This window comes from Coregonus clupeaformis, chromosome 2 (genome assembly GCF_020615455.1).
Source record: "Coregonus clupeaformis isolate EN_2021a chromosome 2, ASM2061545v1, whole genome shotgun sequence".
NCBI classification, from domain to species: domain Eukaryota; kingdom Metazoa; phylum Chordata; class Actinopteri; order Salmoniformes; family Salmonidae; genus Coregonus; species Coregonus clupeaformis.
In genome coordinates this window covers 16,008,740-16,030,478 of record NC_059193.1, presented here as the reverse complement: position 1 = coordinate 16,030,478, position 21,739 = coordinate 16,008,740, and the positions used below count along the sequence as shown (strand labels likewise).

At 41.9% G+C, this 21,739-nt stretch overlaps 1 protein-coding gene across 1 annotated transcript in view; it reads left to right on the top strand.

Annotated features, from left to right (window-relative positions):
* LOC121530835 (protocadherin Fat 2) overlaps positions 1-4,793 on the top strand; it is a 76,449-nt gene extending 71,656 nt beyond the window's left edge. The window contains exon 28 of the mRNA XM_041836102.2: positions 313-4,793. Within this exon, the coding sequence (XP_041692036.1) occupies positions 313-833 (521 nt within the window). The 3' untranslated portion in view covers positions 834-4,793. The remainder of the gene's footprint in view (positions 1-312) is intronic.
* The last annotated feature ends 16,946 nt before the right edge of the window (positions 4,794-21,739 follow it).

The following is a 21,739-nucleotide window of genomic DNA, read 5'->3' as shown; positions in this document are numbered from 1 at the left end:
CATAATGGAGGTTACTCATCCATACATGAATGTAATCCATGATCAGTTGTGAAACATACAGAGCATGTGGTGGTGAGCAATAGTCTGGTCAGGCAGGCAGTTCCTGCAGACGATAAGTGTCATGGTGTTGAATTTTAATAGGTTTTTCATCACTCAAAGGTTATAACACCTTACCTATAATGAGATTTAGGACTTTTATAAAACGACAAGGACACTTTGAACATTAGTATGAAGATCCTCTTAAAGGCGATTATACTGAAGGACTATAGTGAATGATAATGAGTGTATCTCTCTCTTCTCCCTGCCATGCAGTCTACCCTGCTGATCCTGACTACTACGGTCGACCCACCCCCTTGGTCCAAGAGTACCCCCAGGTCCAGGAGTTTCCCCAGTTCGACATCGTGGAGGACACCTATGGCTCTGTGACCGCATCAATAGACTCACGTAGAAACTCTCGCTTCGGCGGATTCCCGTTTCCCCTGGAGCGCTCTGACCGCCGCGCTCCCTTGCCCCCCTGCTACAGTAACCAGAACCTGGATGACTTCCTGGGGCCTGACGGTCTTCCCTTGCCCAGCTCTCAGTGCCCCAACGAGTACACTGCCATCAGTTACTATCCGACGCAACATGCGCACAGCATGGACAATGTGTCGTCAGGCTACCGGCGCCTCAGCATGCGCCTCAGTGTTGCCATGCCGTCCTATGCTGACTGTAACTCCCCTCCTCCTCCCCCTCCACCCCAGCAGGCTGGGCATGCAGGACGGAACTCTCGCTGCTACAACGGTTCTGACATGGTGGAGAGCGACTATGGAAGCTGTGAGGAGGTCATGTTCTAGAATGTTTCAGAGTGTTCTAGTCTGGAACCCAGTGAAACTAAGCGATAGTTACAGATACAGTTCTCCCTATCAGAGGTCTTTCAGGGAGAGACTGCAACGTTCTACGAAATATTTGAGTCTTGAACATTCTATGAAGTGAATTAATTATGTTCTATACAGTGAATTCTTAGAACGTCTCCATAAAATGTGATTCATTGGCGTCTAAGTGGGCTTAACGTTCAGTAGAGTAAATGAAAGAGTCACTCACCTTTTGTTCGTCAGGGTTGAACAGTATTACAGGATGACTATCTGAACGAGGCCACTCGCCACAAATATGTGCTGTACTAAATGCTGCAGCAATATCAAACTCACTCATCACGACCACTCTCCGATTGGAGAGAGACTGGCTTTATATAAAACCAATTCCTAGAAGAATGAATATGCCTATGACTATGTAACAAGGTCACGCAACACTCTCTGACAGAGAGAGACTGGCCAAGAGAGACTGGCCGTATAAAGAGATTGGCTTTACATAAAACCAATTACTATAAGAATTGATATGCCTGCATTTCATGCAGATAACATCTCAATTTCATACAATAATAACAACCATATAACCATAAAGATGTTGCATGGAGTAATACAGTTTCTATGTGTGACCTCACCATCCAGTCATATGGACTGCGTCTCAAATGGCACCCCCATACCTATGGGCCCTGGACAAAAGTAGTGCACTACATAGGGAATAGGGTGCCGTTTGGGATGGGAGTCATATGTGACAGAATAATGAAGGCGACTGGATCCTAACAGTAAGAAGGAATCCGTAAATGAATAAATCAACTATTACACGTGTTTGGAGTAAAACAGGTTGTCTATTCAATATAACTTTTATCACCTGATACCAATTTGTAAGTCGCTCTGGATAAGAGCGTCTGCTAAATTATGTAAATGTAAATATAGCCAATTGTGTAAATAGTGCATAGTGTGGAAGTATTCTGACTTTGATCTCAAAAAACATTTATCGGAATTGTAACGGTTGGTGGTATTCGGTTGTAAACAGTATTTTGAGTCCGACACATAAATGTAGTATCTAATCTGGCTATATATATATCCCAACACATAAATGTGGTATCTAATCTGACTGTATATAGCCCAACAGTACAGAATGTGGTATCTAATCTGACTGTATATAGCCCAACAGTACAGAATGTGGTATCTAATCTGACTGTATATAGCCCAACAGTACATAATGTGGTATCTAATCTGACTGTATATAGCCCAACAGTACAGAATGTGGTATCTAATCTGACTGTATATAGCCCAACACATAAATGTGGTATCTAATCTGACTGTATATAGCCCAACAGTACAGAATGTGGTATCTAATCTGACTGTATATAGCCCAACAGTACAGAATGTGGTATCTAATCTGACTGTATATAGCCCAACACATAAATGTGGTATCTAATCTGACTGTATATAGCCCAACAGTACAGAATGTGGTATCTAATCTGACTGTATATAGCCCAACACATAAATGTGGTATCCAATCTGACTGTATATAGCCCAAAGGTACAGAATGTGGTATCTAATCTGACTGTATATAGCCCAACACATAATGTGATATCTAATCTGACTGTATATAGCCCAACAGTCCAGAATGTGTTATCTAATCTGACTGTATATAGCCCAACACATAATGTGATATCTAATCTGACTGTATATAGCCCAACAGTCCAGAATGTGGTATCTAATCTGACTGTATATAGCCCAACAGTCCAGAATGTGGTATCTAATCTGACTGTATATAGCCCAACAGTACAGAATGTGGTATCTAATCTGACTGTATATAGCCCAACACATAAATGTGGTATCCAATCTGACTGTATATAGCCCAAAGGTACAGAATGTGGTATCTAATCTGACTGTATATAGCCCAACACATGAATGTGGTATCTAATCTGACTGTATATAGCCCAACAGTCCAGAATGTGGTAACTAATCTGACTGTATATAGCCCAACAGTACATAATGTGGTATCTATTCTGACTGTATATAGCCCAACACATGAATGTGGTATCTAATCTGACTGTATATAGCCTAACAGTCCAGAATGTGGTATCTAATCTGACTGTATATAGCCCAACAGTCCAGAATGTGGTATCTAATCTGACTGTATATAGCCCAACAGTACATAATGTGGTATCTATTCTGACTGTATATAGCCCAACACATGAATGTGGTATCTAATCTGACTGTATATAGCCCAACAGTCCAGAATGTGGTATCTAATCTGACTGTATATAGCCCAACAGTACAGAAAATGCAGGCCTGTCATGATACAAGCGTGTTGTTTAGGCCTGCGTGTAGTACAGAAAGCATTATTCCACATTAGTAGTTTTTATATATAGTACATCTATAGGCTTAACATATTCTACTGCTCAGTCATATAGTACATCTATAGGCTTAACATATTCTACTGCTCAGTCATATAGTTCATCTATAGGCTTAACATATTCTACTGCTCAGTCATATAGTTCATCTATAGGCTTAACATATTCTACTGCTCAGTCATATAGTTCATCTATAGGCTTAACATGTTCTACTGCTCAGTCATATAGTACATCTATAGGCTTAACATATTCTACTGCTCAGTCATATAGTTCATCTATAGGCTTAACATGTTCTACTGCTCAGTCATATAGTTCATCTATAGGCTTAACATATTCTACTGCTCAGTCATATAGTTCATCTATAGGCTTAACATATTCTACTGCTCAGTCATATAGTACATCTATAGGCTTAACATATTCTACTGCTCAGTCATATAGTTAATCTATAGGCTTAACATATTCTACTGCTCAGTCATATAGTACATCTATAGGCTTAACATATTCTACTGCTCAGTCATATAGTACATCTATAGGCTTAACATATTCTACTGCTCAGTCATATAGTACATCTATAGGCTTAACATATTCTACTGCTCAGTCATATAGTACATCTATAGGCTTAACATATTCTACTGCTCAGTCATATAGTTCATCTATAGGCTTAACATATTCTACTGCTCAGTCATATAGTACATCTATAGGCTTAACATATTCTACTGCTCAGTCATATAGTTCATCTATAGGCTTAACATGTTCTACTGCTCAGTCATATTAGACCAACAGTAATAGCAGGTTGGCAGTGAACAAGGTTGATCCTGTAACGCAACGTGACTGTTGGTTACACACAAAAACAACAAATACTGTGGTTCTACACCCAGGTACAAAACCAACATTACTGTTGACTTTCAAAGTAACAATTTGTTAACACATTTCTATAAGAGAACAGAAGAAGAAGAAAAAAACTGGGATAGCGCTATCGGTCGGTAATGTGTGTCCTCAAAAGCCTGAGTGCAACATTGGAATCATGCATTAGGCCTTAGTCTGTGGTTGTGTAATTGTTGACCAATTAAGTATTTTTTGTGTGGAAAGGATGTCCATCGCTTTCTTGTAGTGGTTAGTGCGCATGGGTTTGAGGAGAAAAATCAAGAATTTCCAGTTTGTATGTGCAGAATGGGAGCTCATAGGTATGGAGACTGTGGTGGGTCACAGTTCCTTTTGCGGTCTGTTGTGAAAGTCCTAGAAACCCTGGTTGGAAGATTCCTGGACCAGGAGGGAATAAGTAGGAAATCTGGGGAATTCTCCAACCAGGATTTCTGGAAAACCAGGGAATTTTTTTAAAAAAATTACCAGAATTTTCGCAACCTTAGGGATTATCATGACATCATGCTGTGTATGTATGTGCTAGTCCAATGAGTTCACATGAATGTATTTTTGTGTGTATTATTTTTTGTATCAATGTGGAGTGTATGAACCCCATGTTTTTTTAAGTTGTTTCTCTGTGAGAGATTTTAAATCATGTTGTATTCCCATTTTGTTTTCAACACTGTAAAGACACCATGAATAAAACATGGTCTTATATTAACAAGTATATGTTGTCAGTATTTATTTAAAATACTTGTATTTGTAATACCCTGATGCTGCCGGATTGACATCTATGACGTTGTTGTTAGAAGGTCCTAACCCCCACATGTACATGCAACGCCAGCAGTGACCACAAGGAGACGCAATTTGATGACGTCACAGTAACTTCCCATATTAGCGACAATAATGCTCAACAATGCATTATCATATTGGTAGAATAAAACTACCTTCTCCTTCAAACATGTATAACTTTACAAAACAATTTCCCTTTGTGAAGAGACCAGATATTTTTCTCACATTAAGCCTACTCAGAGACACAGCTCCATGGTAATTTCTCTCTCTAATTTCAATGTCATTTTTTCCCTGAGTTCCCAGTTGTCATGAACGCACTGAAGTCGGAGATTTCCTAGTTCCAAGTTCCCAGTTGTTTTGAACACGGCATTAGTCTCAGCCGAGGGAGGGAGAGAGCAGCAGAGGGTCCGCCTCTCACTGGCCCTGGCTGCTCTCTCAATTCCTTTCCTCCGGTGAGAATGACCAGAGCGAGGGGACACCGTCTTCCACCTGATGGCGAAACTCGAGTAGCACCGCATCCGTCTCATGCACAAATTAATGTTGTTCCTAGGACCCGAGAAAGTGAAATATTCATCTACATTAGTAGACACGACGAGCTGCTAATAACAATAAAAACGCAGGGCTATCGATACACTTGGCTACTCATTCATTGCAGCACCAGTGGAAGTCGCGATAAGCATGTTTTATGTTTTGTAATAGTGTTGAATAAAAACAGTGTTGACAGTGCTGAATAAAAACTTAGAACTCACTCATAATAACAGCAGCTCTTTGCTGTATTCTTTGACAGTCTCTTTCTCTCTGGTCAAGGTTTTAAAAGTTATGAATCTCACGTAGGCTAGTATGAAATGTTGCTGTGGCCGGGGTTATAGAAACTGTAGTGACCGTGATTTGAGCTATCGGATTGGCCAGCGCAATAGGCGCACTCCATTTAGCCACAGATCTCCCGGTCCGACAGGTAGGCAGAGTTTGTCTTTAAAGACAAATGAAATTGTTCAAAACGGGAACACTTTGACTACCCCGGTGCGCAGGGCTTCTGATCTTTTCATTTTTAAAGGAGCGCAAGCCTTTTTTGTTGGCTTTTCTACAGAAATGTTTGGTGATCCGACAAGATTGGTGACCACTGATTTAGATGGTTGACTGAGGGTTGAGAAATCTCAGAGGCTCAATGTTCTGTACAAGGGAGGGGGCCTCAGCAGACTGTAAGTTAATACTTCTCATCAAATCAAATTGTATTTGCCACATGCGCCGAATACAACAGGTGCAGACATTACAGTGAAATGCTTAATTACAAGCCCTTAACCAACAGTGCATTATTTAAAGATTTTTTTTTAAAAAGTGTTAAGTAAAAAAAAATAAAAGCAAATACCTAAAGAGCAGCAGTAAAATAAAATAACAGTAGGGAGGCTATATACAGGGGGGTACCGGTGCAGAGTCAATGTGCGGGGGCACCGGCTAGTCGAGGTAATTGAGGTAATATGTACATGTGGGTAGAGTTAAAGTGACTATGCATAAATAATAAACAGAGTAGCAGCAGCGTAAAAGATGGGGGTGGGGGTGGGGGGGCAGTGCAAATAGTCCGGGTAGCAATGATTAGCTGTTCAGGAGTCTTATGGCTTGGGGGTAGAAGCTGTTGAGAAGCCTTTTTGACCTAGACTTGGCACTCTGGTACCACTTGCCGTGTGGTAGCAGAGAGAACAGTCTATGACTAGGGTGGCTGGAGTCTTTGACAATTTTGAGGGTCTTCTTCTGACACCGCCTGGTATAGAGGTCCTGGATGGCAGGAAGCTTGGCCCCAGTGATGTACTGGGCCGTACGCACTACCCTCTGTAGTGCCTTGTGGTCGGAGGCCGAGCAGTTGCCATACAAGGCGGTGATGCAACCAGTCAGGATGCTCTCGATGGTGCAGCTGTAGAACTTTTTGAGGATCTGAGGACCCATGCCAAATCTTTTCAGTCTCCTGAGGGGGAATAGCTTTGTCGTGCCCTCTTCACGTCTGTCTTGGTGTGTTTGGACCATGATAGTTTGTTGGTGATGTGTACACCAAGGAACTTGAAGCTCTCAACCTGTTCCACTACAGCCCCGTCGATGAGAATGGGGGCGTGCTCAGTCCTCTTTTTTTTTCCTGTAGTCCACAATCATCTCCTATCTGATGAGGTTTATGCATTTCCTACTTAAGGGTTGTAGGATTTCCTTAATCTATAGTGAGTATGCAGAGCCAAGGGTGTCCCCATGATTAAGGCTAGGTCATTTAGAACTAAGACATCACACTACTTCACATTATTTCTACTGCAGCTGAAACACTGAGACTGTGTAGCCTGTGTCCCAAAAGGCAGCCTATTCCCATAGGGCCCTGGTCAACACTAGTGCACTATAATGGACTCTAGTGCACTATAAAGGTAATAGGATCCCTTTTGGGACTCACATAGGGTCATCGAGTTGGAATTTTGGGGGTAATTGAAATACATGAAAATGACTTTGACATGGGGTTGAACTTTCCCCTAATTACAAAAATGATATTGCTACATTCACAGCAATACAATTATACTAATCATAATTATATCATTCCCAGCACGCACGCACTCTCACAAACACGCGCACGCACACACACACACCTGCGCACACACACACACCTCTCAAGTTTGGCCTTCAAAATGTTTCAAGTGTGCAGCCAGCCAGGCAGGTTGTATTGAGTGTTAGTGGGAGCCTGGTGTAGCTCAGTTGGTAGAGCATGGCGCTTGCAACGCCAGGGTTGTGCGTTCGATTCCCACGGGGGGCCAGTATGAACAAAATAAATAATAATGTATCCACTCACTAACTGTAAGTCGCTCTGGATAAGAACGTCTGCTAAATGACTAAAATGTAAATGGTGAGGGTGGAGGGTGTTGTTAGTCAGTAACATCAGGTTGTACTGAGTGTTAGTGGAAGCCAGGTGAGGTGGAGGGTGTTGTTAGTCAGTAACATCAGGTTGTACTGAGTGTTAGTGGAAGCCTGGTGAGGTGGAGGGTGTTGTTAGTCAGTAACATCAGGTTGTACTGAGTGTTAGTGGAAGCCTGGTGAGGTGGAGGGTGTTGTTAGTCAGTAACATCAGGTTGTACTGAGTGTTAGTGGAAGCCTGGTGAGGTGGAGGGTGTTGTTAGTCAGTAACATCAGGTTGTACTGAGTGTTAGTGGAAGCCTGGTGAGGTGGAGGGTGTTGTTAGTCAGTAACATCAGGTTGTATTGAGTGTTAGTGGAAGCCTGGTGAGGTGGAGGGTGTTGTTAGTCAGTAACATCAGGTTGTACTGAGTGTTAGTGGAAGCCTGGTGAGGTGGAGGGTGTTGTTAGTCAGTAACATCAGGTTGTACTGAGTGTTAGTGGAAGCCTGGTGAGGTGGAGGGTGTTGTTAGTCAGTAACATCCATCACTGTCAACCCTGTCTTTAGACCCACTGTGTAGCAAGTCATCACATCCACCCAGCTGTCAATCACTCCCCAGGCCTATCAGGCTCCTGCCTGTCTCTCAGACACCACCCTCTCTCTAATAACATGACACCATTCAGACACCACCCTCTCTCTAATAACATGACACCATTCAGACACGACCCTCTCTCTAAAAACATGACACCATTCAGACCCGACCCTCTCTCTAAAAACATGACACCATTCAGACACTACCCTCTCTCTAAAAACATGACACCATTCAGACACGACCCTCTCTCTAATAACATGACACCATTCAGACACGACCCTCTCTCTAATAACATGACACCATTCAGACACTACCCTCTCTCTAAAAACATGACACCATTCAGACACTACCCTCTCTCTAATAACTCTCACAGTGAGAGTTAGAAAAGAGGACATGATTCTCAGGTGGATATTCTCAGAACGAGAACAAGATGACCTGTACCAGACTCCTCTGGTACGCTACTTACCTCTGACATTTGAAGTGAAGCTCAGTGTATGGATAAGATGCTACTTATCTTCTCCTAGGATACCTAGTGGTTGAGACAAGATTCTACTTATCTTCTCCTAGGATACCTAGTGGTTGAGACAAGGTGCTACTTATCTTCTCCTAGGATACCTAGTGGTTGAGACAAGATGCTACGTATCTTCTCCTAGGATACCTAGTGGTTGAGACAAGGTGCTACTTATCTTCTCCTAGGATACCTAGTGGTTGAGACAAGATGCTACTTATCTTCTCCTAGGATACCTAGTGGTTGAGACAAGATGCTACTTATCTTCTCCTAGGATACCTAGTGGTTGAGACAAGATGCTACGTATCTTCTCCTAGGATACCTAGTGGTTGAGACAAGGTGCTACTTATCTTCTCCTAGGATACCTAGTGGTTGAGACAAGATGCTACTTATCTTCTCCTAGGATACCTAGTGGTTGAAACAAGGTGCTACTTATCTTCTCCTAGGATACCTAGTGATTGAGACAAGATGCTACTTATCTTCTCCTAGGATACCTAGTGGTTGAGACAAGATGCTACTTATCTTCTCCTAGGATACCTAGTGGTTGAGACAAGGTGCTACTTATCTTCTCCTAGGATACCTAGTGGTTGAGACAAGATGCTACTTATCTTCTCCTAGGATACCTAGTGGTTGAGACAAGGTGCTACTTATCTTCTCCTAGGATACCTAGTGGTTGAGACAAGGTGCTACTTATCTTCTCCTAGGATACCTAGTGGTTGAGACAAGGTGCTACTTATCTTCTCCTAGGATACCTAGTGGTTGAGACAAGATGCTACTTATCTTCTCCTAGGATACCTAGTGGTTGAGACAAGGTGCTACTTATCTTCTCCTATGATACCTAGTGGTTGAGACAAGATGCTACTTATCTTCTCCTAGGATACCTAGTGGTTGAGACAAGATGCTACTTATCTTCTCCTAGGATACCTAGTGGTTGAGACAAGGTGCTACTTATCTTCTCCTAGGATACCTAGTGGTTGAGACAATATGCTACTTATCTTCTCCTAGGATACCTAGTGGTTGAGACAAGGTGCTACTTATCTTCTCCTAGGATACCTAGTGGTTGAGACAAGATGCTACTTATCTTCTCCTAGGATACCTAGTGGTTGAGACAAGATGCTACTTATCTTCTCCTATGATACCTAGTGGTTGAGACAAGGTGCTACTTATCTTCTCCTAGGATACCTAGTGGTTGAGACAAGATGCTACTTATCTTCTCCTAGGATACCTAATGGTTGAGACAAGGTGCTACTTATCTTCTCCTAGGATACCTAGTGGTTGAGACAAGGTGCTACTTATCTTCTCCTAGGATACCTAGTGGTTGAGACAAGGTTCTACTTATCTTCTCCTAGGATACCTAGTGGTTGAGACAAGATGCTACTTATCTTCTCCTAGGATACCTAGTGGTTGAGACAAGGTGCTACTTATCTTCTCCTAGGATACCTAGTGGTTGAGACAAGATGCTACTTATCTTCTCCTAGGATACCTAGTGGTTGAGACAAGATGCTACTTATCTTCTCCTAGGATACCTAGTGGTTGAGACATGGTGCTACTTATCTTCTCCTAGGATACCTAGTGATTGAGTCTGATTTCCTCTCCAAGCATTAGGCTACATAAACGTGACACATGATGATGCTATGGCAACAGGAATTATGTTAATGAGGAGTTTTTCATTTGTTTATTTTTCATGTTTCCCCCGTTGATAATTGTTTTATTTTATTATGAGTACAGCACATAGACACACAACCAAACATATGCCTACAATAACAACATCTCAGAAATACAATGATAATGTCCAGAGACCGTATGACTACAATAACAACATATCAACCAGAAAGACAATGATAATGTCCAGAGACCGTATGACTACAATATCAACATATCAACCAGAAAGACAGTGATAATGTCCAGAGACCATATGACTACAATAACAACATATCAACCAGAAAGACAGTGATAATGTCCAGAGACCATATGACTACAATAACAACATATCAACCAGAAAGACAATGATAATGTCCAGAGACCATATGACTACAATAACAACATATCAACCAGAAAGACAATGATAATGTCCAGAGACCATATGACTACAATAACAACATGCAAAGACTGTTGGATGATAATTTTACCTTGGATGACCATTTTCCCTCCAGCCTAAATTGAGAAACAATGATCCTCATCATTATCAGACAGGTGGTGGTTCCTGAAGCTAAGTATTTCACCTGTTTGAAGTATCATGATTTCCAGGCAGGTGGTGGTTCTTCAAGCTAAGTATTTAACCTTTCACATGCTTAGAGTAGAGCCAGAGAAGAAGAAGCGAAGTGAGAGGGTTTACTCCACCCAAAATTTGTCCACATTAAGCAGATCATTAATTATTAAAGGAAAACTGCACTTCCTGATTTGGCCTCATTTTAGATTTTTGTTCATGAAGAAATGCTAGCGGCCATTACTGAATTCAAAGGTGAGTTGGATTCTCAGTGTGGTTTGATGAGGGTGTCTTGTGTATGTGTTCGCAGGTGGGAAGTTAGCAAAATGATTTAGCCAATTAGCTTCAGCCTGCTGGTGTGTGACCATGGCAAAATTGGTTTGAATTTGGATAGCCTAGCTCCGGAGCTAGTTAGGGACCGTCAATAAATTACACTATGTAAATTAGACAATATTTTCATGCTTTATACCTTTTAGTTTTCTTATTAAATGCTTGAGGTTTGAGGTTTTTAAGTCATTGAAATTTGTAGCTATTGGAATTCTAATATATTGTCCCATGTGCATTGTGTAATTTACAGATTTACAGATGGTCCCTAACTAGCCCCATAGGGGTATCCAAAGTCAACCCAAATTTACCACAGGCATTACGATTGGTCGTGTGCATCTGCACTCCGAATTGAGGATTGAAACAAACCCAACATTAATTTACGTTGTGACGCTGTCACGACCACGAGTCTCACAAAACTCTGTTTTGGACGAGACTGACTTCATGAGGCATGGAAGAGTCTTCCCCAACACACACGTGGAGCTATAGTGATGGAGGTGTGCACCGGGAAAATAGCTTGAACACGCGAGGTTCGACTTCAAACAAGGAAGCGAAATAGAACCCATGGCTCTATATTGCGGTAGGCGGTTTTAGCAACAGCTGTGCTGGACTGTGCTCGACATGGATGATAGTTCTGATGGTGTGGGTGGGGATGATGATGTCATAGACCTGGATGATTTGTGGTGAAAAGGAAAAGGAATCAGAATGGCCCTGCTATAAGAGCTGCTGACAGCAGTGGCACTTCTAGTGTTGAGAACGTGAAGAGGGTGAAGGGTAGTGAAAAACTAAAGTAATGATGTGTCGGAGTGGAAAGTTGTAATCGTGTTTGATACGACCACGGGGTCTCATCTACACCCTATTCGATTAACCAATGCCGTTAAGAAAGAGATAGGGGAAGTCACATTAGCCCGGTTAATTGTTCATGGTAGACTGTTTATATTCTGTGCTGACCATGTTCAGCAAGGGAAGATTCTGAAAATGAAAACTCTCAATGGGAAGAAAATCACAAGTCATGTCCCTGGAGCTTTGGCTAGGCTGATGGGGGTCATTTCTGGAGTTCCACTATCTATGTCCATAGATGATATAAAATAAAATGTTGAGGGGGGCATAGTGGTTGAAGCCAAAAGGCTGTTCAGTAAGAAAGAGGGGCAGAGAAGTGTCATGACTCTCTCTCCTTGGTGAGGATCAAAGGTGCCAGATCAGCTTGGCAAATGGCTGACAGATAGCCAGACCCCCCCCCCGGGCCGGATTTATGACCTAACAGCCGGTCATAAATAGTTTAGCAGAAACTCTCCCTCTGGCTCTCTAGTATGGTAACACTGAAATCCCTTTGTTAAAAAGATTGGACATTGGAACATTATTTCTGACGTCCACGTTTGGAATGGTTGGTGGGGATCTAAAGAATAATCATGTCATGTGGTTTATTATTTTGTGATGTCATTATGGACGGTATAACAAAGTAATGTCACGATCGTCGAAGGGAGTAGACCAAGGCGCAGCGTGAGATTCGTACATCTTATTTTATTAAGTGTACACACAAATAAACAAAACAACAAACGATACGTGAAGTCCAACGGTACTAACAAACCAAACAAAACAAGATCCCACAAACACTGTGGGAAAACAGACTGTTTAAATATGGTTCCCAATCAGAGACAACCAGCCACAGCTGACACTCGTTGCCTCTGATTGAGAACCACACTGGCCAACATAGAAATACAATACTAGAACACGACATAGAAACACAAACACATAGAATCTACACACCCTGGCTCAACATATAGAGTCCCCAGAGCCAGGGTGTGACAAGTAACTGTAACTCTGAAAGTGTACGCATTCTGGGTGTCAGGTTTGCATCTAAATGTTGTATCAAATATATGATTAAGTATGATAATACTTTTGTGAAGATAGGAATGTGATTTTAGTCTTCTAATGAGATAATAGTTTTTCATATAAACTACGCACAGTGACTAGCCACGCCCCGAGGGACATCGTAGATCGTGTCATCACAATGGAATGCCCCTTTTATCCAAAGGGCATAAAAAGCCTTGAAAAACAAATCAACCTTTAGACCAGGAAGTGTGGAGCTGTGGCTACACGGCTTAAAAATGGTTAGACCAGAAAGACCAGAAAACGTGAGACGGTAGTCCATACGTTTGAAATTGAGAAACTCTGAAACTCTGAAACTCTCAATCTCTACACGAGAAGAAGATCACGCACTAGACCTTATCATATCAGTCTGCAGCTGTACATGTAAAGTAGTTTAAACTTTCACTAAAGACACGAGTTGGGAAGGACAATCCCATCTCAGACAACCGTTGGTACATCTGAACTACAGTTGAAGTCGGAAGTTTACATACACCTTAGCCAAATACATTTAAACTCAGTTTTTTCACTTTAATCCTAGTACAAATTCCCTGTCTTAGGTCAGTTGGGATCACCACTTTATTTTAAGAATGTGAAATGTCTGAATAATTGTAGAGAGAATGATTTATTTCGGCTTTTATTTCTTTCATCACATTCCCAGTGGGTTAGAAGTTTACATACACTCAATTAGTATTTGGTAGCATTGCCTTTAAATTGTTTAACTTGGGTCAAACGTTTTGGGTAGCCTTCCACAAACTTCCCACAATAAGTTGGATGAAATTTGGCCCATTCCTCACAACAGAGCTGGTGTAACTGAGTCAGGTTTGTAGGCCTCCTTGTTCGCACACGCTTTTTCAGTTCTGCCCACACATTTTCTATAGGATTGAGGTCAGGGCTTTGTGATGGCAACTCCAATACCTTTACTTTGTTGTCCTTAAGCCATTTTGCCACAACTTTGGAAGTATGCTTGCGGCCATTGTCCATTTGGAAGACCCATTTGCGACCAAGCTTTAACTTCCTGACTGATGTCTTGAGATGTTGCTTCAATATATCCACATAATTTTCCTTCCTCATGATGCCATCTATTTTGTGAAGTGCACCAGTCCCTCCTGCAGCAAAGCAACCCCACAGCATGATGCTTCCACCCCCGTGCTTCACGGTTGGGATGGTGTTCTTCGGCTTGCAAGGCACCCACTTCTTCCTCCAAACATAACGATGGTCATTATGGCCAAACAGTTATATTTTTGTTTCATCATACCAGAGGACATTTCTCCAAAAAGTATGATCTTTGTCCCCATGTGCAGTTGCAAACCCTAGTCTGGCTTTTTTATGGCGGTTTTGGAGCAGTGGCTTCTTCCTTGCTGAGCGGCCTTTCAGGTTATGTCGATATAGGACTCGCTTTACTGTGGATATAGATACTTTTGTACCTGTTTCCTCCAGCATCTTCACAAGGTCCTTTGCTGTTGTTCTGGGATTGATTTGCACTTTTCGCACCAAAGTACGTTCATCTCTTGGAGACAGAACGCGTCTCCTTCCTGAGCGGTATGACGCTGCGTGGTCCCATGGTGTTTATACATGCGTACTATTGTTTGTACAGATGAACGTGGCACCTTCAGGCATTTGGAAATTGCTCCCAAGGATGAACCAGACTTGTGGAGGTCTACAAATGACATCATTTTCTGAAATTTTCCAAGCTGTTTAAAGGCACAGTCAACTTAGTGTATGTAAACTTCTGACCCACTGGAATTGTGATACAGTGAATTATAAGTGAAGTAATCTGTCTGTAAACAATTGTTGGAAAAATTACTTGTGTCATGCACAAAGTAGATGTCCTAACCGACTTGCCAAAACTATAGTTTGTTAACAAGAAATTTGTGGAGTGGTTGAAAAACAAGTTTTAATGACTCCAACCTAAGTGTATGGAAACTTCCGACTTCAACTGTAGCTATTCTAACGAACACTCGAAGACAAGCCGAGTCTCACCGAAGTGGGATAGGACACTCAAACCCTTTTTGAGAAAGTGGTTCAACAGAGAGACGACGATCAAGGACAGCTACGTGTAAATAGGCAATGCATTTCTTATCCGAATGAGCGGTGGTTTCCAAATATAACAACGATAAGTTGAATCTCTGTCTCTCCCTTTCACTCTCTTTCTATTGACCCCTCCTTCCCCTAACCAAGCAGTCATGCTATTGTTAGTCCAGTCCACTAGGGACCTGTTTTCATTGTATTACGTTAGTAATCAGTAACCTGTACCGTGTGTGTTTGTATTCTGTGTTATTATTTAGTTAGTTAATAAATAAATAACTAAGCCAATTTTTGTAGTGCTGATTCATCAATAAGGTTAGGGTTCTTGCAGGTTCAAGGTAAGGTTAGGGCTCTTGTAGGTTCAAGAATTATGCAACGTTCAGAATGAGACTGATGAGGTAATGATTTAATAAGTGACTGTTATCGATATATAACATATATATGTATCTTCTAAGAGTTTAATTCGGGAGATGGTGACTCGTTAAACAACTTCTTCCGTGGTGCCACAAATTCCAAATGAGTTAATTGTTACATGATTAATTTAATCGAGTGACAATTAAACATAGTCAGTTGATTCGATAAATAACAGTCATCACATTAATGCAAGTCACGTCACGACAGAAGTGAAAGCCTGTCAGTATTATTAATGTTTGAGAAGGTTGTACCTAAGAAAGTACAGATGGGCTTCCTGGCTTTCACTGTTAGGGAGTTTAATGTGATCAAATCTATTCAACAAGCTATAGTGGATGTTGAAAGATGGTCGATTGACTGGGGTTTTAAATTGTCAGTGGTGAAGTCTTGTTGTATGTTCTCAAAGAAGAAAGTTGCTGATAATATACAGTTGTTTCTGTATGGACAGCCTATGGGGAGGGTTTCTAAGTGCAAATATTTGGGTCTATGGTTCAATGAGCGATATACATGGATCCTTTTGTTGATCTAACCTTGTTAGAGAAAAGGAAAGATTGGTCAGAAGTCAGTGATACAGGGAAATTGGTTGACAATTACATTGGTTTAAGTTTTTATGCTTTATTACCGCTGTTCACAGATGGATCTGTAAGAATATTCGAAGATAAATATACACAACGCAGAGGACTAGTGGTCAAGAGGACTAGTGGTCAAGAGGACTAGTGGTCAATAGAGGACTAGAGGTCAAGAGGACTAGTAGTCAAGAGGACTAGTGGTCAATAGAGGACTAGTGGTCAAGAGGACTAGTGGTCAAGAGGACTAAAGGTCAAGAAGACTAGTGGTCAATAGAAGACTAGAGGTCAAGAGGACTAGTGGTCAAGAGGACTAGAGGTCAAGAGGACTAGTGGTCAAGAGGACTAGTGGTCAATAGAGGACTAGTGGTCAAGAGGACTAGTGGTCAAGAGGACTAGAGGTCAAGAGGGAATTAACGATCAAAGGAAATAGTTGTTTTTCAGTTCAACAACTGTTTCGAATCTTTGTAGGGGTTCCAACCAGGGATTCATAGCTTCATGTGGCAAGTTTTCATTGGTCCGAATGGTCTATACATTGAGCCTGAAACAGGATACTTGGGGGGTTGGCCATTAGCCCAATTGTATTGCAAGGAATTCTAATTGGTCAGCCACATGCTAGACTTGAGGCTATAAACTACATCTTGTCTCTTTGTTCAGTGGAGAAACCTTGAGAACAGGGAAGAATGAACATCTACCATATATTTCCCAGCATAACAACTATGATTTGTTCTCTTTGAATAAATATATTTTTCTCCCCCTGATTTGCTTTGGGGTCTGTGTTATTGAAGAATAACATAAGCTGCTAACAGATGCAAAGACCCAGATAGTGGGCGCACAGGAGCAGGCGTTTACGTTCCTGAATTTGATGTGCAGATATGTAGAAGACTAACAGATGAACTGTCAGTATACTCAGTTGAACTGTTGGCGATAGTAGTTGCCCTCCAGTGGGTGGAGGACGTACAACCTGTTAGAATGATAGTATGCTCAGATTCTCTGTCTGTATTGAATAGTTAACCCTAACCCATTTAGGGATGGGGGAGGGTCTATTAGAAGTTAGTAGGGCTCTTCTTTATTTTCTCAGAAGTACTGAGTTAGGTAGGAGGATTTAGATGTGTGGTAAATCGTGATTGACCACACACTCCAGCACAGTAGGTGGCGGCATGCACCTTTAACATTGGTTTGCGGACCGCCATTATATCATAGAAGAAGAAGAAGAAGAAGAAGAAGAAGAAGAAGAAGAAGAAGAAGAAGAAGAAGAAGAAGAAGAAGAAGAAGAAGATAGAAGACTGACTTTATGACCAAAATTATCCTATTTACACATTAGAATATATATCGATGCCACATAGGCTGTTTTCTAAATGATAAGTTTTTTTTTAGGGGCAGTTGCTCTTTAAGCAAGTAAGGAGTTTTTGTATGGCGGCCAATGAGTGTAAAATTTAGTAAAGATAAAAGTGAATTGCTATTTTGATACATGAGCCTTATTTGAACGAATATACGTTTTGTAATGCAGGTAGAGCACCACTATGTGCCAATCACCTGCCTGATGATCATTGTCTCTCATCTTAGGCTACAGGGGAAAAGGTCTCTGCATCGTGCCCTCAAGCTAGGCGTTTAACCTTTCACATACCACAACGTTGGATTGATTGCTTTCCACCAGTCAATTTTATGTGAAAGGTTAAGACACTACATGAAGCTGTCTCAGTGTGACAGGGACTATAAACTGGAATATTTATGACTCTAACACAGGGACTGGGACCACAAATTGGGCCAGGCATTTCTAACACAACGACCCATTTTGTTCCTTGAGGCCACCATTATTAGCCAAATAATGATCATTTAGCGCACATGTGCGCATCCTTAAGCCTAGGGCCACTGAGCTAAAGATGGACCAGCCCATCTGGCATTTGCCAGAATAGCCCTATGGCCATTCCGTCTCTGCTCTAGAAAATAGACCTGGATTTCATGGACTCCGGGGACCTGTAAGAGGTAAAAGGTGACAGAAGAGAGTGATGTATATATAAACACTAGCGGAAGGTCAAGGGTCATAGGTCACAGTAGTTACTGCTGAACACCGTACTTCACTATCAGGTCAAGTGGCATCCCCAGATAAACAGAACACTTCAGGGATAGCTTAGGCCTATGTCCCAAATAGCAACCTATTCCCTATATAGTGAACTACTTTTGATCATAGGGTGCCATTTGGGATGCATGCTTGATTACACCAGGGGTTACACCAAAATATGGGTAGCATAATTTACAAGGACGCACAGAGGATTTTAAAGTCATTCGTGAACAAAGTGCATTACAAATGAGCTGGTGTGCACCGTAAATAAGACAGGGATATATACAGTATATATACCCTGCCTGCCTGCCTGGACACATCCAAGGATTCAGAGAAGGTTTTTGTTTGTATTAATGAACGATACAATTCTATGGGCACTCGGTTTTTCTCCGCTTGTTTTGTGCTGGTGCCAAAGTGTTTACATATCTACTGTCTGGTGATTTTCCTCCATGTCTTTATGTAGGATATGTATATCTACTGTCTGGTCTTCTTCCTCCATGTCTTTATAAAGCAGTGCCCTACATAGGAGTCATCCTGGTCTAAAGTAGTGCACTATGTAGGAGTCATCCTGGTCTAAAGTAGTGCCCTATATAGGAGTCATCCTGGTCTAAAGTAGTGCCCTATATAGGAGTCATCCTGGTCTAAAGTAGTGCCCTATATAGGAGTCATCCTGGTCTAAAGTAGTGCCCTATATAGGAGTCATCCTGGTCTAAAGTAGTGCACTATGTAGGAGTCATCCTGGTCTAAAGTAGTGCCCTATATAGGAGTCATCCTGGTCTAAAGTAGTGTACTATATAGGAGTCATCCTGGTCTAAAGTAGTGCACTATATAGGAGTCATCCTGGTCTAAAGTAGTGCCCTACTGTATATAGGAGTCATCCTGGTCTAAAGTAGTGCCCTACTGTATATAGGAGTCATCCTGGTCTAAAGTAGTGCCCTATATAGGAGTCATCCTGGTCTAAAGTAGTGCCCTATATAGGAGTCATCCTGGTCTAAAGTAGTGCCCTACTGTATATAGGAGTCATCCTGGTCTAAAGTAGTGCCCTATATAGGAGTCATCCTGGTCTAAAGTAGTGCCCTATATAGGAGTCATCCTGGTCTAAAGTAGTGCCCTACTGTATATAGGAGTCATCCTGGTCTAAAGTAGTGCCCTATATAGGAGTCATCCTGGTCTAAAGTAGTGCCCTATATAGGAGTCATCCTGGTCTAAAGTAGTGCCCTACTGTATATAGGAGTCATCCTGGTCTAAAGTAGTGCACTATATAGGAGTCATCCTGGTCTAAAGTAGTGCCCTATATAGGAGTCATCCTGGTCTAAAGTAGTGCCCTATATAGGAGTCATCCTGGTCTAAAGTAGTGTCCTACTGTATATAGGAGTCATCCTGGTCTAAAGTAGTGCCCTGCTGTATATAGGAGTCATCCTGGTCTAAAGTAGTGCCCTATATAGGAGTCATCCTGGTCTAAAGTAGTGCCCTACTGTATATAGGAGTCATCCTGGTCTAAAGTAGTGCCCTATATAGGAGTCATCCTGGTCTAAAGTAGTGCCCTATATAGGAGTCATCCTGGTCTAAAGTAGTGCCCTACTGTATATAGGAGTCATCCTGGTCTAAAGTAGTGCACTATATAGGAGTCATCCTGGTCTAAAGTAGTGCCCTATATAGGAGTCATCCTGGTCTAAAGTAGTGCCCTATATAGGAGTCATCCTGGTCTAAAGTAGTGTCCTACTGTATATAGGAGTCATCCTGGTCTAAAGTAGTGCCCTGCTGTATATAGGAGTCATCCTGGTCTAAAGTAGTGCCCTATATAGGAGTCATCCTGGTCTAAAGTAGTGCCCTATATAGGAGTCATCCTGGTCTAAAGTAGTGCCCTATATAGGAGTCATCCTGGTCTAAAGTAGTGCCCTACTGTATATAGGAGTCATCCTGGTCTAAAGTAGTGCCCTATATAGGAGTCATCCTGGTCTAAAGTAGTGCCCTGTATAGGAGTCATCCTGGTCTAAAGTAGTGCCATATATAGGAGTCATCCTGGTCTAAAGTAGTGCCCTATATAGGAGTCATCCTGGTCTAAAGTAGTGCCCTATGTAGGAGTCATCCTGGTCTAAAGTAGTGCACTATATAGGAGTCATCCTGGTCTAAAGTAGTGCCCTATATAGGAGTCATCCTGGTCTAAAGTAGTGCCCTACTGTATATAGGAGTCATCCTGGTCTAAAGTAGTGCCCTATATAGGAGTCATCCTGGTCTAAAGTAGTGCCCTACTGTATATAGGAGTCATCCTGGTCTAAAGTAGTGCCCTATATAGGAGTCATCCTGGTCTAAAGTAGTGCCCTATATAGGAGTCATCCTGGTCTAAAGTAGTGACCTATATAGGAGTCATCCTGGTCTAAAGTAGTGCCCTATATAGGAGTCATCCTGGTCTAAAGTAGTGCCCTATGTAGGAGTCATCCTGGTCTAAAGTAGTGCCCTATATAGGAGTCATCCTGGTCTAAAGTAGTGCCCTATATAGGAGTCATCCTGGTCTAAAGTAGTGCCCTATATAGGAGTCATCCTGGTCTAAAGTAGTGACCTATATAGGAGTCATCCTGGTCTAAAGTAGTGCCCTATATAGGAGTCATCCTGGTCTAAAGTAGTGCCCTATGTAGGAGTCATCCTGGTCTAAAGTAGTGCCCTATGTAGGAGTCATCCTGGTCTAAAGTAGTGCCCTATATAGGAGTCATCCTGGTCTAAAGTAGTGCCCTATATAGGAGTCATCCTGGTCTAAAGTAGTGCCCTATATAGGAGTCATCCTGGTCTAAAGTAGTGCCCTATATAGGAGTCATCCTGGTCTAAAGTAGTGACCTATATAGGAGTCATCCTGGTCTAAAGTAGTGCCCTATATAGGAGTCATCCTGGTCTAAAGTAGTGCCCTATGTAGGAGTCATCCTGGTCTAAAGTAGTGCCCTATGTAGGAGTCATCCTGGTCTAAAGTAGTGCCCTATATAGGAGTCATCCTGGTCTAAAGTAGTGCCCTATATAGGAGTCATCCTGGTCTAAAGTAGTGACCTATATAGGAGTCATCCTGGTCTAAAGTAGTGCCCTATATAGGAGTCATCCTGGTCTAAAGTAGTGCCCTATGTAGGAGTCATCCTGGTCTAAAGTAGTGCCCTATATAGGAGTCATCCTGGTCTAAAGTAGTGCCCTATATAGGAGTCATCCTGGTCTAAAGTAGTGCCCTATATAGGAGTCATCCTGGTCTAAAGTAGTGCCCTATATAGGAGTCATCCTGGTCTAAAGTAGTGCCCTATATAGGGAATAGAGTGCCATGTGAGAAGACATGGACATTCTGGGATTCCCTAACTTGCTACCTCTCTCACGTTGACTACCCCAGGAATTTAAAATCTTTTGGAAGGTGTACAGTATTAAAGCAACATGATTGCCGTAGATCTTCAAGGGCAAGTCATCGATAACAGATAACAGATAGAGGGGTAATAC